The sequence below is a fragment of the Folsomia candida genome, unplaced genomic scaffold (assembly GCF_002217175.1).
Source record: "Folsomia candida strain VU population unplaced genomic scaffold, ASM221717v1 Fcan01_Sc049, whole genome shotgun sequence".
Taxonomy (NCBI): domain Eukaryota; kingdom Metazoa; phylum Arthropoda; class Collembola; order Entomobryomorpha; family Isotomidae; genus Folsomia; species Folsomia candida.
In genome coordinates, this window is record NW_019091241.1 from 655,718 (window position 1) to 673,041 (window position 17,324).

At 35.7% G+C, this 17,324-nt stretch overlaps 1 protein-coding gene across 2 annotated transcripts; it reads right to left on the reverse strand.

Annotated features, from left to right (window-relative positions):
* Positions 1 to 192: 192 nt before the first annotated feature.
* Positions 193 to 17,117, reverse strand: LOC110862165 (glucose dehydrogenase [FAD, quinone]). 2 transcript variants are annotated; one of them, XM_035845263.1, is made up of 10 exons: positions 16,741 to 17,117; positions 15,547 to 16,655; positions 5,752 to 5,951; positions 5,381 to 5,567; positions 4,822 to 4,953; positions 4,628 to 4,749; positions 4,312 to 4,482; positions 3,581 to 3,767; positions 2,890 to 3,238; positions 193 to 2,366 (listed from the first exon to the last, which is right to left on the reverse strand). In XM_035845263.1, exons 2-10 carry the CDS (start codon positions 15,563 to 15,565, stop codon positions 497 to 499), a joined length of 3,237 nt encoding a protein of 1,078 aa, XP_035701156.1. In that variant the 5' UTR covers positions 15,566 to 16,655; positions 16,741 to 17,117; the 3' UTR covers positions 193 to 496. The 2 variants fall into 2 exon arrangements, with proteins under 2 accessions (XP_035701156.1, XP_021967034.2); XM_022111342.2 differs by lacking the exons at positions 15,547 to 16,655; positions 16,741 to 17,117 and adding an exon at positions 7,914 to 10,727.
* Positions 17,118 to 17,324: the final 207 nt, after the last annotated feature.

The following is a 17,324-nucleotide window of genomic DNA, read 5'->3' on the forward strand; positions in this document are numbered from 1 at the left end:
TTATAACTTTATATACTTTATTAACTTTTTTGCATAATAAAAACACTTAATTTATTGTTGAAAAAGTTACAAAAGAGGTGTGCATTCATAAATATTTGTAAGATATAACAGTTATTTTCATAAAATTGCATAGATAATAATGCTTTGCATATCTATAAAAATTATAATTTTTAAATTACAATCATTTTCTACTTTTTTTACTTGAACAAAACTTCTCTATATGTAATTATAGGTAATAACAACAAATAACGGAGGCATTAGATAAAAAATCATTCAAATCGACTGTCCATGAAACTATTTAACAAAATGAAAATACTACCTACAGAACTAAACGAAATTGCAGAAACCATTAAAATATTCCATCCGACTAGTTCACACGCACGCACTCGTTATTAATACAAAAAATATATAACAATAGTTAAAACAAGTCAACAAGTTTTTAAGATTTAATGGTAAAAAAAATATCAAAAATATTTAAATTTCAGTGCGAGCTTAATTAATTAGCGTTGATATAACTACTTTGTGGAATTGTGTGATAAGTGGTGCTTATCATCTGGTGTGGTTGACTTATCTGGTGATACCTCCTCCACTGATTATGCTTCCTTTCCCGCAACTTATTGAAAATTATCCGCCCAAAAGACTCGTAATTGTGGTCGCTTCCCGATCCCACGCTGTCCTCGCCTTGGTAAACAACATTCGCCGGTTGAACCATAGTCTGACCTTGACCTTGACCTTGACCCCTTCCAGGAATGAAGCGTCTCAACCCGGCCATGATTTTCGCCTGGATTTGACTCTGACTCTGACTCAGACTCGGTTTTGGTACTCGCCTCACGACTTTACCCGGGTGTTGGTGAGTATGGGTTTTTATCGGTTTTTCAAGATATCGGTTCCCATTTTGATGCCGTGTAAAGCGGTCGAACTCAACATTGTCCAAGACCTCTTGTGGAAAGTTGAACTGGAACGGGACAGGCGAACTTGTCGTCGTGCTTGACGTGGCGACACCTTGTGGCGACAGTGGCGGTGGCGACATCCGGAAGAATGTGGGCGATGGATTTTTAGCCGTGTAGAACTGCTGTCGATGGAATCTTGGTGGCGAATTGGCGACTATCGGGTGGTACTGGTAGGACGGGATGTTTTGGCTGGCAGCCACATTTCCCACGATCTGGTACATGATGGGTTTCGTGGTTGAGGCTTCTTCGATGGCGGGCTCGATTTTGAACTGGGTCATGACCTTCGGAGGTAAGGGCGACTGTTTGACAGGGTCGAGACTTTCGAGGATGGATTCGTTGTCCGGGTCAATCATGACAATTTCGGGACGATACGTTGTCGGAACGTCGGGGTAGATTTGTCGCACGGGAAAATCCGAGGAAATAAGTTGTGCCGGGTAGTACGACGAAATTGTGGACGTTTCCGGTGGTGACGTTGCTGGGACGTACGTTTTGAGTAAGGATTCCGACACGGAGACCTCCTTTGGCGACGAGGTCGTTGGACGAATCAGTTTCCGCAAAGGCTTCTTCTTCTGGTAATGAGTCGTTGGTTTTCGTGTTGTTGAAGAGACGATGGGAAACGACATGTGGGTCGGACTGTTCACCTCCAAATTGAACAACATGACGGGTTTACTGGTCGTTTTCGGTGGTGGTGGCGTGGTTGTCGTGGTTGGAATCGTCGTCGTCGTCGTCGTCGCCAAAGTTGACGACATAAAAGACAAGAACGAAAACGGCTTGGGCGTCGTGGTGGTCGGAATATTCAATTTTGGAATCGGTGTAGGGCTGGATGTCTTTATCGTCACAGAAAACGGGCTCATATGCTTCATCATGTTACCACTTGCCGTCGTCGCCAAGGTCGTGACCTTTGTCGCCAAAACGTCATTGTTCCCATTTAAGAACAAATTCACAGGTTTCTCCAGCTTGGCCACTATTGTTTCAGAGTGTGCCGTTCCCGAGTCCGCGATCGAATTGGAAATATGACTCTGACCGTGACCTTGCGCCAAGGTAGAAACACCGGCGTTTAGGAGATCGTCCAGTTCCTGCGGGACGTGATTGCTCCAATGCGAAAGAATCATGTCTGCCGCCTTCTCGGCGATTGCTATCGTGGCCCCCGTCGTTCCCCCCGACACGATCGCGGGCATTATGGACGCGTCCACGACTCGCAGCCCCGTCACGCCCAGGACGCGGAGTTTCGAGTCAACGACGGCGAAGAGTGAGTTCTTCGGACCCATGGCGCAAGTTCCGACGGGATTGTACGCGGATACGGTGAAGTGGCGCAGGTAGCATTCGAAATACTCGTCCGACCGGAACTTTGTGGATTCGCAGCCCGGTAGGATTTCTGAGGTGAAGCGTCCTCCGATATTTTGGAAGGCGGTGGATCTATGAAGAGATTCAAAAAGGGAGATTTCAAATTTTTGGTGTACAAGTTTCATTAATTTAATGTGCTGCAGAAATTATTGGAAGATTATTCAAGAATAAAACTTTTCGTTCAATTCAATTTGGCTGTAAAATCCTAAAAATATTTTAAGTTTTTGAATATATAGTTTCTAGAAATCATGTATTACAATTTCAGACATTGAATAAGAAGCGTTAACCGTTTTCTCGCTTTGGTACGATTATTCCATTTCATGTCATGGAGGATTAGAACTTCTAATTTAGAAGTAAAGCAACCCATATCTTGAATGCCTTCCCATGCTGTTTTTTATTCGAAAAATTTACTTGAAAATTTACTTGAAAAATTTACATTGCATAAGTACATACGTACGTATAGTGGAGAATTTGAATATTACAAAATCTTTTTCGGGGAAATAACTCCGAAAATTCAGAACTTGGCTACCCAAAGTCCATGGCATTTACATATATAATTAACTAATTCTTGCTATTTTTTGCGAAACTTTCTCACCCTTCGACCAATCTTAGGGCCTTTTTGAGTCCATCTACTCCTGCCTTGACGTCGAGGTCCCAGGGGTCTTCCAAGTACTTGGGGTTGATGACGAGCGGGTTGGCAGGGTTGCGGGAGGCGAGTTTGATCTCCCCGCGGCCTGCGGGTCGTGCCACGTTGAGCCAGACGTGGAAGGAGTGCTTCCCCAGGGCGTGGGCGTAGTACTTCTTGAGCACCTCGGCGTTCAGCGCATGCGTGTGGGCCAGGTCGGTCGCAAACGATTTTTCCACCGTGGTCGGAAAGAGGGAAAGCTGAAGATCAGGCCAGCTCGCTTCGCCGCGACCTTTCGCGTACAGGGACGAGATCAGACCTAATAAATGCCACATTTTTTTGTAATTTAATATGTAGTTCCTTACAAAAAATTCGTCATCATGTGACAAGAAAATTATGTAAGTTGCTAAATCTAATTGCAATTGAGTTAAGCTGTGTGAATAATATTCATATCTCATATTTTTTTCGTAAAAATAGAAGAAGTGGTTGCATTTACGTTTGCTGACTATTTATGCGAATATGTATTTGTAGCCTAGTAAACTCCACAAAATCTGCCTGATTTTCCTTCGTAATTTTCGCAAATTGTTGGGACATTTATAAATTAAACAAGTTCACAAAGTCTGGCGTGAATTTTCTTCAGTTGTACAATTATTGTGCTCACCCGTGGCGCTGTATCCGGTGTAGCTGAGTGGCCCTGTCCCCTGGCCCCCGTATTCGACATAGCTCTCGGCTCGGATGTCCCTGTCCTTGGCGAAAGTGAGGGGCTCGTTGATGAAAAAGGGGCCGAGATACGTGCCCACGTGGTCTTGCAAATTCTGACCCACTGGCAAATTCACCAATGCTTTCACCTGTATAAATCATTTCTTTAACTCATCACTTCCAAGAAAGATTTACAAAGTTGTAAATTAAATTGCAATTAATTCTGGCCAAAGGTTGTGGGAAACATCGTGATTAATCTCGAACCTGAATTATGCAATGTAGATACTTTTTACATGTGTAAAACTCTAATTTCAATTTGGCCAATATATACCGCAGTCCTTGGTAATTTTGTAAATTCCGTAAAATTTTGTAGAAAAATTTTACAAACTTTGCATATAAAATAAAATATAGACATACATATGCATGTGCATATAAATATGTTTGCACCCTTGTAAATGTGAATGACATCATGAAAGACACATTTCCATACAAGTCACTTTTGAATGATTTCAAACATCACCATTCTAGGAAAGAGTAATTTCCTCGTTGCAAATGCAATTTGAATGTTAATTTTGCATCTCTAAATTATTTTAGCTGTATGATTTGACCAGAAATTGTGCAAAGTATGTAGGTAAATATATCAAAAATTCACAACTAGTTTTGCAAATTGAAAAGTTGTAATCACTTTCTTACCCCGAACTCTTCCAAATGTCTTTTGGGCCCTATTCCGGACAGCATCAGAATTTTTGGCGAGCCCACCGCACCTGCCGACAAGATAACTTCACGGTTCGCGTAAACTAGAAACTTCTCACCGTGACGCTCGTACTCGACTCCGTATGCCGTCGTGTCCTCGCGAAACTTGATCTGCAAAATGATAAGCAATGATAAGCAACATTCTTAAGACCTAAAATCTTAACAACCAATTATGTATTAATTTGATCGTGCATGTCGGATATTTAAAGGGTATTTCAAGATTCGAAGTTTACGATTTACTCGTGTAAAATAATACCTTCGACACAACGGCGAATTTTCGAATGGTCAGCGATTTCCGCTTTCGAACAGGGTCCAGAAATGCTCGCACGGGGGCTTGTCGTTCACCCTTCTTTATCGTCGAGTATACGTAATCGAAACCTACAATATGTTTTTCTTTAATTTGCAAAATTTCCACGCTAAATTTGCACTAATTAAACAAAGTTCCCAAACCTTCGGTGAAATGCCCGTTTAAATCGACATTTTTATATCCCAGCTCCTCAGCCGCGGACAGGAATTGTTTCCCGAGAGGAAGATAATCCGACTTTTGAATCCTGAGCGATCCTCCGTGGCGATGTGCGCCAGCTGGAAAATAACAAGGACAAATTCTAAATTAATTCCGGCTCACTTCCGCGTTTGTTCAAAACGTGGAAAGATTTCAAAGTTATTTACAAACTATCGCAAGTATCAGCCAAGAGATGCTTTTTTACGCTATGGGCCAAGTAAACTTGTACATATACAGGAAGATCGGGTTACAAATCTACCATCGCGTTTAGAACATGCATAATTTCAAACACTGCTTCGGAGCAGTGTTGTAAAATTTGTTTTAAGTTGTAAAATTATGCATGACGAGAAATTTCAACGTTTCCGAAAACGTTGAAATTTCTCGGCATGACTTCCCAAAAACTGCCTAATTTTAACAAGCTGTTCAATATCAAAATAACTATCCGGAAACTTAAGACTTGAAAGGTAGAATACAATTGATATCGTATTTAAAAATTTAGAAACTTACGATCCGTCGAATTTGCAACGAGATCTTCCGCTTTTTGGAAATGTTTCAAAAGGTTGTCGTAGTTCCAGGAGGCGTCCCCTGTGATTCGTCCCCAGTTATCGAAATCTTCCGGATTTCCGCGCAAGTAGGTCAAAAAGTCCAAAGAGCCGCTGCCCCCCAGCGTCTTTCCGGATGACCATGTCGCTCTCTTAAATTATCCGTAAAGAATGGACCAAATATTAATTACTAGCTTTTGGAAATTTATTCCCAACATTTTCAGAAAGTATTTTAATATCAACATCTTTATAAAATTGAACTAATTTGTAAGAGGGTTTGAGGAAGGAGTTATGGTTTTATATCAGTTTTATTGGCTGAAATATACTGTGGCTTACCCTGAGGGGTGAGAAGGCGCATGCTTTTTTCTGCGCCACGGTCATGTAGCTCCAATCGACTTGGGGGTGGTTGACAATGGCACGGGCGAAGCCTGGCACGAATTGGAGCGGACTCGGCTCCCCGCCTGCCTCCAGCAGCAGCGTGTTGTAATGTTGCGAAAGACGGTTCGCCAAAACCGACCCCGCCGTCCCTCCACCCACTGAAAGAAAACGATAAGACTTTGGATAACCACATCGAAAAAGATTGTCACTAAAATGATAACTAGGATAAATGATAACTCAACGTATTCAAAGTTAGAAAATGAAAATAATCACTAACATGGACAAATTATAAGTAAATGATATGGGAGGCAAAATGAGACAAATTTTGTCTGCTTGATGATGTTCTTAATTACATAAATTATTTTACTGCAGATAAGATAAGTTGTTCTCGAAGAGGCCAATGTGAACGCAGAAATGATATCTAATAAAAAATGGAAGAAAATAAATTAAGAATATCTACGTCTCTTTAAGAATGAGGCAAATTGAGACACCGACTTTTTAGCCCATTTTTCTACATACAATTTCTTTCTTCCGTATGCAAGAGTGCAAGTACCATACATTTAGTACCTAAAATTCATGCACATTTGCTTTGAAATGTTGAAAGCCGAGGGCGTGCTACTGGTAAATACTTTGTAAGACTAGTTGATTTTGATTGATTTATTAATTTAATAAAACCCTTTCGGGCAAAATCTGCCCATAGAGTACATAAAATTCATAATTATAAAGAATATAGTTAAGATATTGAGCTGGTTTCGTTAGTGCCATGATTAGTTGTAAGATTAGTTTACAATGTGCTAAACAATTAAGACGAGCCGCGTGTCAAAAATTTTATTGTTTGTTAGGTAAATTCATATTAAATTACAAGTGAATAAATTTATAAAATTTGTAACATTACATGTGCACACATTTTGCGAGAAAAGCTTATCTGCTTGTCTGAGATATAAATATTCTTACGTTATAAAACCTTGTAAACCTTAAACTTATATAACAGTAGCATTATTAAATTTCACTCTTATTTCGAGAAGAAGTAATTGTCACAGATCGGCTAAAAAATGTAAAAATGGGCTAAAATTTCCCTTCTCTTCTTTTTGCATTTTCATAGAATTTTCTTGTTTACGCATTGAGTGACAATAATGTCTCGTAAATCGTGTTAACTTTGCAAGATTAGTTCACGGCGGAAAAGAAAATTGTAGCGGATCTTGTCTACATTAAATGCATGTTATTAAAAGAAATTAACAAATCTTGTATGATTAAAAGACCCAATTTGCAAAGGTGTAATCACATTTTCAGATTAACGTGGAGAGAAAAATTGAAAAGGCTTGTAAACAAATTTTGTAAACTTGTCAAAGTTACAAAACCTACCTATTATAAAATTCTGAAAGAAAATTTAGCATGCTATCTGCAAATGTTGCGCATAGTATGGAAATATTCAAATTTTACTAATACCTTTTACACAGTTTGCTAAGTTAGGGTGAACGAACCTCCTCAATAATTTTTATGACCATACATGTAAATTGACTTAGGATTATTAGTAATCGTACACCACATAATTTTTAACAGTGTACAAAAAAACTTGAGACACGATTTTCAAAATGTGGTCAAAATTTGTTCAACTTGAGATTCTGCATTATTTAAAAATGGTTGTAATATTTTACATGCTTATAAACTGACAAGTTTTGCAAAACCGTCTTATAAGCTTTTACAAAATAAACGTAATATTTACTTTCTATGAAATAGGTAAACAGACACCATCAATCAGTATATGGTATAAAGATAAATTGGTAATCGATTTCGTTCGTAAATTTGTGGAATGTTTTAAAATTTTAGGTTTTGCATAGATATGTACGAATTAAGTTGTGGAGTTTATTCAGTTACACACATTGGCGTGAATATCTCTTGATTCACGATACCTGTGTAATAAATATTCTGATCCAAATATATTGGTTTGCAAGCTACAAATTTACGACGTCGGTAAAATGGTCACCGTTCTCGGGATTAAACATGCCACTCTTTTTGCTACATTTTATACGGCCTTCAAAATTACAAAGCTTGCACAAATGTCCAGCACAATCTTTCTGCATAAATTTTCGTGGTCACGTGCCATCTCATATTTCCCTCACCAATAATAAAGTCGAACTTGTCGCCCTGATTTTGGTATTGGTCTTGAAACTTGTCCTGCGTCCTGTCCCCCTTCTCCCACGTCGCCAACTGCAACGCCACGCTCGCCATGACGCCATAATACAGCACCGGCGTAAACAGGAGGTTCAGCCCTTGGCGCACATTCTGCAGCAAAACTCCCATCTTTCCAGCGTACAAATTTCAAACTTTTGTCAAAAATATTCTGCAATTTCCAATATCTTATTTTGCACAGTTTCACATTGTTTCACTTCAAATCAAGCTAATTACACACAAATCACGATAACTTTTTCGTAGGATTTATTACAATAATAAATTATTTGGACCTCTTTACAATTACTTCAAACTTAAATTTGCATTAGATTTTTGCAAACACGTTAATAAACTCAGAACCGTTTTACTAAATTTGCAACATGTTTATTAAACTTGCCAAGATTAGAGTCGTCTTATTTTTAAATTTTGTACCTTTCACAAAAAATAAAATTCTTGGTCTTTTACAAAATCGGGGACGTCCTCGAATTTTTCCTTAAACTAAAAAAACACACCCTTTTTCCACACTAATCGCAAATATCTATCTCTTCTTTCATCCACCACCCCTGAGACCAAACTAACTAACGGAATGAGCTAATGGACCAAACTTGTCCCTCCACAAGTGAAAGGAAGCAAATACGTAATTTCAAAAGTTGAGTAATTTCTTACCCCTAAAAAACTACAGCCAGCACCCTTTACTTTACAATAGTATTGCAGGATTGCCTTGCAAATCGTCCATTACAAAGTTTACAAACGTAGTGGGGGACAGAAAAAGGTGAGATTTTCTACTTCAATGCGAGTATTACGAAAGATGAGGATGGCGATAAGTGAGTCAACTTCCGTCAGTCGACTACCTTCACCTTATAACTTGACTTTTGTAAACTTGACTTGATTTAATGGGTTGAGTTTCTTGGTGAGTTTTTTATTGGGAAGAAAGTGAGAGTATAATAGACTGAGCAAAATAGAGACGGCTTCGTCCACTCTTAATAAAATCTGAACCAACAGTGGTCACACATTTTATAACCTTTTCATAATTATGGTGCAGAGTGCTTACCCAAAAATTAAAAACATATGTATCAAAGTTTAACGATCTTTTTAAACTACATATTACGACCAGTTTACCAATTTGGTTATGTAATTATTGGTACATTTGGTAAAATATTTTGCTACCGATTTTGTAGCAAATGATTTTAATACACATTAATACACATACTGTGATGTGTTACAGATTTTATGATGCAAAGATATTGCATCAGATTTCTTAATTTATTAACTTTGTTATGTAACCTATTAGTTTGTTAGTATAATTTGTTAAAAGTTTGTCTAAACAATTAGCTAATTATTCCGGTTTTATACGACTCGATGGAATTGGTAGAATTTTCTGCAATTTTCCAAGAATATGATGTATATTTTTCGCAACAATTTTTCCCGAATTATTTAGAGTGCAAATTATGGTGCGGTTTGAAATAGCGTGGGTACTTTTTCTATAATGTTCAATTGTTATTGTTTTTTGTATCAGTTTCTGAAATGGGATTCAGTCAAGATTTACTCGCCAATATTTTCCCAGTAGGAGTAGGAAGTAAGGCGACACAAGTAATTTTTAGAAATGCGAAAACAAAAGAAATCTAAAATTTATGAATCATTTGCACCAAAATTGTGAGAAATTTAATTAAATCTTGGCATTTTACACAATGCATTCCCCACCAATTAGTTTTTTCACCTTAAAATATAATGAGACAATTCACGCAGTCAATTGTTACAGATAAATTTGTACACCTTTGACGTCGTAAAATCCATCTGGCAAACGTTGATAAAATAAATAAAACTCCAGGGAAAATCACAAATTATACAAATTTTGTAATATGCATGTATCTTGATTTTGTAAAAATTCGTAAACCAACCTGCTTAAACTAATTTTACAATCCCGGACTCCCCTTCTTCTATAATTATAGGCGTTTGCTTGAAAAAGTAAATACGTAAATACAACATTTTACAAAATGTAATGTAGCTACAAGAATTGCCCCAATGGCATATTTAACTTTGTGAACGGTGTAGAATTGTAAAATTTGTAAAATTATTTTCCAACCTAGGATACTTAAATCAAATAATACACTTGATCTTTATCAGATGTATAATATGATTTTTCTTCGTAATCAAATGAATTTCGGAGGTTCGCGTGAATTGATTAAGCGATTATTAAATAGAAAATTATCTGTTCATAATAATGTCCCATATTCCATAAATAAACCAGTAATAATTTATGTAGTACCTAATCGAAAATTTTTAAACAATTGCTATATATTGGTGGCTTAGGCTAAAAGATATATTCGCATATTATGGTTCTTTTCTGCTTGTACGTTCTGTTTAGCAAATGTTTGCATAATTAGTTAGCATTTTCGTTTATCAAATTTTGGTAAAAAAAATATCATTTTTAAATCCAGAACAAATTTGCGAAAGCAACATGAATCTAATCTCCCTTATGTTTTAAAAATGCCGGTGAACTCTATATAACATTATAATAAAGCATTAACATTAATAGAACATTATCGATTCACAAGATTATTTTGAAGACAACCTGAACAAACTTAAAAATCCAAGTCTTAATAAATAACAATCAATATCCTTCCCTTTCTCTTCATTGCTTGAACACGAAGGTTGTATCAGTTTCCATTAAATTCTGCAACCAATTACTTCAGCTGGCAAAGTTTTCTATCACACAATTAGAAATATTGGAATGGAAATAAATTTAATAAGCTTGTACATATGCATAAACTTATTAAACTTCATTAAAAGTTTAGTTTTGCACATAAAACTTAGGCAGCGTAACCATCGTGTACAACATGACCTACCTCATTACGTATATATGCACAATTCCAATTTTATTCAATTATGAATACTGTATAGCAATCATCCAATTAAATCAATCTGCGAAACTCAAACAAAACCGCAACCAATCTATAATCAATCAATGGAAAATCAAAAATCTACATAATCAAAACAATGATTTCCCTCTCTGGTAAGAACAATGGCAAATAAATTTCTTGTGTAAACAGGACCAATAAATTCTTGAATTCCTCATCTCTCATAAACAACGACAATGTTACGAATCGAAAACATATCGATGCCAGACACGCAATAAGAAACCCAATAAAATCAAAGCTCACCAGGAGATAAAATGAAACCTGTCGTCTTTCCCATGGGGGCCGTGCATGAAGAAGGGGTCACATTTCCCCATTCACTTTATCCAAAATATATAATTCACGCAAAAATATATTACCAATAATTTGGTTGTAAATTGTTACAGGGGGATTGATAAGAAATTTCGAAATTTGGATTTTATGGAAGAAATGGAGTGACAAATTGGAGTTAGAAATTGTGTGTCAAATTATTACTATACTATATATTATTACTCAATGAGGAGGTCCCTGTCTACTATAAATTGCTACATTATTTAGAGGGTCGTTCATCCAGGTGATTTTTTTGTCGATATGAAACCATTTTTTGAGATTTTGTTAACAATAGTTAAATCTGTGCATAGCCAAATTTCTAAATCGGTTTCTCCCCGCTGGGTGATATATGTGAATTTCGTGAACAATTATTGCCACCGCTCGGCAACAAATCCTTATCAATTCGATAAGAATTTTGCCTCACATTATATCCCACGATTTACAAGGATAAAATCTTTGCCCCAAAAAATTTAAGAGTAACAGAGCTTTCAAAATCTTTGGGCTAATTTCTTGACAGAAAAACAGGGAAATTTCCGTCACAAAAAATACTGTGTTATCGCGTTTTTAATTTCAAACTTATCCAAGTGACATCGTCCCTGCACAACACCTCGACTTAACCAGAGTCACAAAATGGTAACAAAAAATGACATTATTATCACATCTCTCAGAAAATTAATAAGAAAAACGAGTCAGACGAGTACATAACACTCTGAGCTTCCTGGCTTCCACCTCGGCTAAAAAAGTCCCCAACACACAAAAGGGAAAATTGAGCCGCAAATTAATTCCAATTATTATTACGTTGCATTGCATTGCATTTTACCATCCACCATACAATTTTGGTCGTTGAGGGAAAGTTATATAAAATTTAAAATACAATCATTAAGCGTAATGCTACAAGAACAACAATGTCGTTAAATATGCGTTAGGAATGAAAAGGTTTTTATTCATTTCGAAATAAAGTGAAATGAATCAGTCAATCAATTTTCAAAGTAATCGATAACTCTTGTTGCTTTTTTATTGCTCGTTTGTACATATCGACAGATCTAGATTCAAAACGGGATCTTGAATTCAAATCAAACTTCAAGTTTAAGAATGCAACACTAAATAATTTGGGAACCATCTGCAACAAGTTTATTTATACTAATTCATTTTAATTCATTACCACCGCCTTTTGAAACAGTTCAGATGGTTATAATTTGCACTGATTGATAACAAATTTATACATCGTGACAAATAAATATTTGAACTGTGAAATTCGTTTAGAAAATTAGCAATTATTTCAAAATTTACATTAGCCTCCCAAATAAGTAACTTGCCAAGTTAGAATTTAAAAAGTTGAGAAACAATATTTATAACAACCGGAGTTCAACCTTAGCAAAAAAGAAAGCTACACATTTTCATAGCGCTGCAGAAATTTTAATTTACAGATAGATACATGAAAATCATTTCAGTTATTTTTTTTCAAGCATGCTTTTAAGTATTAACTGACAAATTTGACAAAAGTCAGTAACAGGTCCCTACCGAATTTCGCAACAATTTATCATAGCAAATAATGCTATTCCATAATTCAAATCCTATACACTGATTTCTGAAAAACTCAAATCGAACCGGTAAGAAAGTAGCTTACTCAGCATGGTAGTGTTTTATCACCAAATCATCATTTAGGGTGTAAAGCCTAGTACTCAGGACGAATGTTCACGCGGAATTTCATCGTGCTTAAATTCTGTTAAATTTTTCGCTGGAGAGAAATTCGTAAGCGGGCAGAAAATACCACTATTCCACGTATATTTCGCTCAATTTTCACTCGTAGGTACTCAGGTCATTTGAGCTGAAAAACAGGTTTCATTTTGCCCCATTTTAAATTAACCGCCTTGCCATTGAGTTGAAACTGAGATTTTGAGGTTGCTCCGCCCTCTTATTTTGAACTCAGAGGGCCGCGAGTCACTTTCCGCTCACATTTCACGTGAAAGAATTGCCTCGATTTAACGGAAACTTTGAGCTTACATTGAGCGTAAACTGCTCGCGCGGAAAATTCCGCACAAGTTTCACGCGAAGACCTGAGTACCACTCGGGCTTAAATTGAGCAGAATTTCTGCAAAAGTCGTTTTCCGCGCGTAAAGTCCATCGTGAGTACTAAGCTTAAGACAACACACATGTCGAGGCGGAGTTGCACATGGTACATGATCTTGTTTTACTTTGCTTGCTTCTCGACCTTCGCTGACCCCACGGACTCGTAATGTCACGTCTTTACACAAATTACTCCCTTTACGCGGCAAATTACCGTGTCGAATTCATTTTCAGCGTGGTGATTAGACGACGAGGGCATCCTTTTTATGAGGAGAGGTGTTCCTCTTAATAAAAAAATGCGAATATGTAACATTAAATGTATCACTATTATTATTTGGGTAATGAAATCACAACAGCATCAACCGTTTCTCGTGAAATGCTTAATAATTTACACGTAATAAAGAAAATGTATATAGTTTTTTTTAATTTTAAGAAATTCTACAGCGTACGTATGCACATGCTAATTCACTTCGAAAATACATATGAAAACAATTTTGGTTTTACAGATTTGATAATTTTCTACATATTCGCATTATTTTTGAATTCTGTTTAGTATAAATTTTCATGCTTTATTTATAATACATTTTCATTCAAGTTTAGAAAAGTATTTATTTATCAAGCGCTGTTGTTATTGCAATTCATTCGGATGTTCGTAACTCGGTAAAATCTATAAACTTGTAAATATTTACCCAGATTTTGCAACAATTTAGGGAGAAGGTTGCAAATTTATCGAGCACGTGTTTTTCTGTATTTTTATGAATATAGAATTATTTAACAAATAACAAAACTTACAAAATCTTACGGAGTTACTTAATACGAGAATGTGAGTGAATTGGTTACATAGTTTTTAATTTAATTAATATTAACGCATTTTCAGATTATGATTGGTTCGAATAACTCGTTTCATTTTCATTCCTGTGACTTGACACTGATTATATTCACAAGTTAGCAGAAATTATGTATGAAAATCATAGTTGCGGCGTTTATTTCTAGTGTAATATGAAGGAATGTTGCCTCTCAGGTCGGCACGTCATTTCATTTCGTGTCATAAAAGACTTGTTAATTGTTTACTTGTGACTTGCACAGTTTTGCCTTCTGCTGCTAAACTGAGTAAATTGCCCTCTGCAATTATGTACCACAGGTTTCCTTCCTTTTCGCAAAACAGGATGAATTTCTCTTACGTGATTCTATTCATAATTTGTAAATAAAAAAATGTTATTTATATAAATTTCAATATTTAGTATTTACTTAATAAATAAATTATTTACTAATCATCATTTCATTTAACATTTTTGAATACAAATCTATGTTTTTAGCTTGAAATATTTATCGCAAGTTACAAAACTCTCTTCAAGAGGTGCATGTGGAGAGCCTCTCCTCCTTATTAAATATTTAGGTGGTCAGGAAAATCTTGAGCTTCTCTTTATTTTGCAGCGATTTATACTCCAATTTTACAAACTCGGTATTTATTGCGTTTCAAATGTCGTAATGAATTACTTCTTTTAGGGGTTAACGTTTAAAAAAATAAACTTGACTTCCAATTACGTGTTTCATAAGAATTTCAAACGGGGAGACTACAGTCAAGTCTCATCGTCTCATCTCATTTTCATCGTCAGAAATGAACCATAAACGAAATGCGAACTCAAAGCGATTAGACTAAAAATTGTGTTAAACTCTTAAGACAATTAATTTCTCATCGAATTTTTGCCTTAAATATAACAGACAACAGATCATATTTAAATGCATTAATCGTCATTGAGAAGTGCATACGAATAAAGATTTGATTCCAGAAATATCGAAATGCACCCAGCCCATGAAAAACGTCTTTTCAAAATGCATGAGAAGCTTTTCCAGTCCAGTGAAATCTTGCATTTTCTAAAGTCTGTAACAAAATAAATGTAAAAATACACAAAACCCCCCAAAAAAACGAATTCGTTGTCATTAAAGTTGCGGTAGGGGAGCCCAGCTCTGATGTTTGTGGAGATGAAAATATGTATACATGCTGAAGCAGAAACGCTAACGATTTTACAAAAATTTAAGAATACGAAGAATTTTAAAGAAAATAAACATATGTATTTAACGCTTTCCTGCATTTGAATTAAATTGTAACCAATTTGCATACTCCTTTTAAAATTTGACATTTATCCCAGCTGCTTCAATGCAACAAGGGGGTGACGCTGCATTGCTAAAAATTTCATCGCCGCATCAACGTCACTCAAGCGAAAGGGGAACTTGCTTTGCCAAAATGTTGAGATGAGGCAGGTTCCCAAACTTGAAATTAGTGAGAACTTACCAGAATGAAAACGAAACATGTTCTTCTGGTCAGCATAATCTGAAAATCCATTAATATTAATGCATTTATAAGTATCTAACCATAAGTATGTATGTAGAATGTGTCAATTCTGGTGAAAAAAGATGACACGGTAATGATGACAGGCCAACAATCAGTCGAGAAATTATGAAATTACGCATTCATACGCATATGGAATTGTAAATTTACCCTCCGAAATCAAGAAAGTGTTAAACTTATAATTTTTAGAAATCTCTTAATACATTGATAAGGATGCGACATGGAATGGATTTATCGACTAATTGAAATTTTTCCAAAAATTTCCAAGAGTGTGCAAAATTCTGCCAGCCAATGCCAGCATACAATAAATATAAATAATATAGAAGAATAACTATTATCTAATTGCTAACCAATGTTATCAGAAAATTATTATTTATGCAAAGAAATATAGGTGTATTAAAAATCCTGATAGATGTAAAACCGTTCAGAATCCAACCACGATTACATCATCAAAATTGGTTAAAAAATTACCAGATTAGTTCACCGGGTAAATTGCCGGGTCCTAAATTAGTTTTGTCACTTTTGGTGTGAAATGTTGAAATGCGAAATTTTGTAACTTTTTAAAAGTTTGCATGCAGTTTGCATTTGCATTTTCGCACACCTGGGTGCTTTTAAGTATTATATTTATGACATGTTTGTGCAAGAAAAAAATAAATTAGTCGTATTTAAGAAGCCTATTTATGTATAAACCATGAATGCTCGAATTACGCATGCTATTTACGCACATTGTTACATATCAACTCTACAAATAAACATAAAAATTTCTAATTATTGTTAATTAATCACAATTGCTTTTGTTTACAAACAACATTGTTGTTATAAACATTTGCTAAATACAATCCGACAAATTCATTAATAATTTAATTCAGTCCGCTAGTTCACACGCACTTCACGTCATAATTTTATTGTTAATGAAATGGAAAATGCAATTAAATCGTCAACTTCACTAGGGATTCAGATTTCAAGTTTGACTTCCCGAAACAATATTCCAAGGTACGGTATATTCCGACGGTGTTTTTTTGTGTTTTTGAAAGATTTTTTAGGTTTGTGCCCTGACAGTAAAATATTTAAAATACAATTTTAATCATACATAGAAAACGTGCTTCTCACATGCGTCATTCAGATTTTTCTACTTACCCCTTACCCGTCCACGTTACGACTACGTAAATAACGTGGTCGTTTAATATACATTTACGAAATCTTGATATTTTCTCGGAGAAAATTTCTCCTATAATTAGATGGACTGATTAAGTTTTGATTAAATGTGTTGGACACGAGTCAGTATTTCCTTTATACAAGTGTTTTTACTTTTTGATTCGTTAAAATATCAAAAAGTTCTTTAATTTAATACTTGGGGGTTAATTGTAGATTATAATTGTCGATAAACGCAGTCAATCATGATCTGGTGACTTGTGACTTTATGACAATATCCTGTTATACCAGGAAAAACACAAAAACATGGTGTTTCTTTAGTTTGTCTGAAAAACACAGTGTTAGGAACACTCATAGATATAGAGTAGAGTAGATTCGGCTACTTTTGAAAAAAGCGTCTCGGCATGGAGGAGAATTTGGGGATAATTTGGGGATAACGCATGGTTGCACGGTAGCGCATGGAATGCTTAGCACGCTTGCACATCATTAAAAAATTATTATTTGACACCTGTTATTTTGAGTTTGGCGTTTAGATCATACGAAATTGAATAATTTAAACGCCAAAATAA

Excerpts from the sequence above, each read along its gene's own strand:
- LOC110862165 (XM_022111342.2), bottom strand. The coding sequence starts at position 8,094 with ATGGGAGTTTTGCTGCAGAATGTGCGCCAAGGGCTGAACCTCCTGTTT. Across the intron at positions 4,750-4,821 it reads AAACGGGCATTTCACCGAAG|GTTTCGATTACGTATACTCG; the intron begins GTTTGGGAACTT and ends AACATATTGTAG. Across the intron at positions 3,768-4,311 it reads GACATTTGGAAGAGTTCGGG|GTGAAAGCATTGGTGAATTT; the intron begins GTAAGAAAGTGA and ends TGATTTATACAG.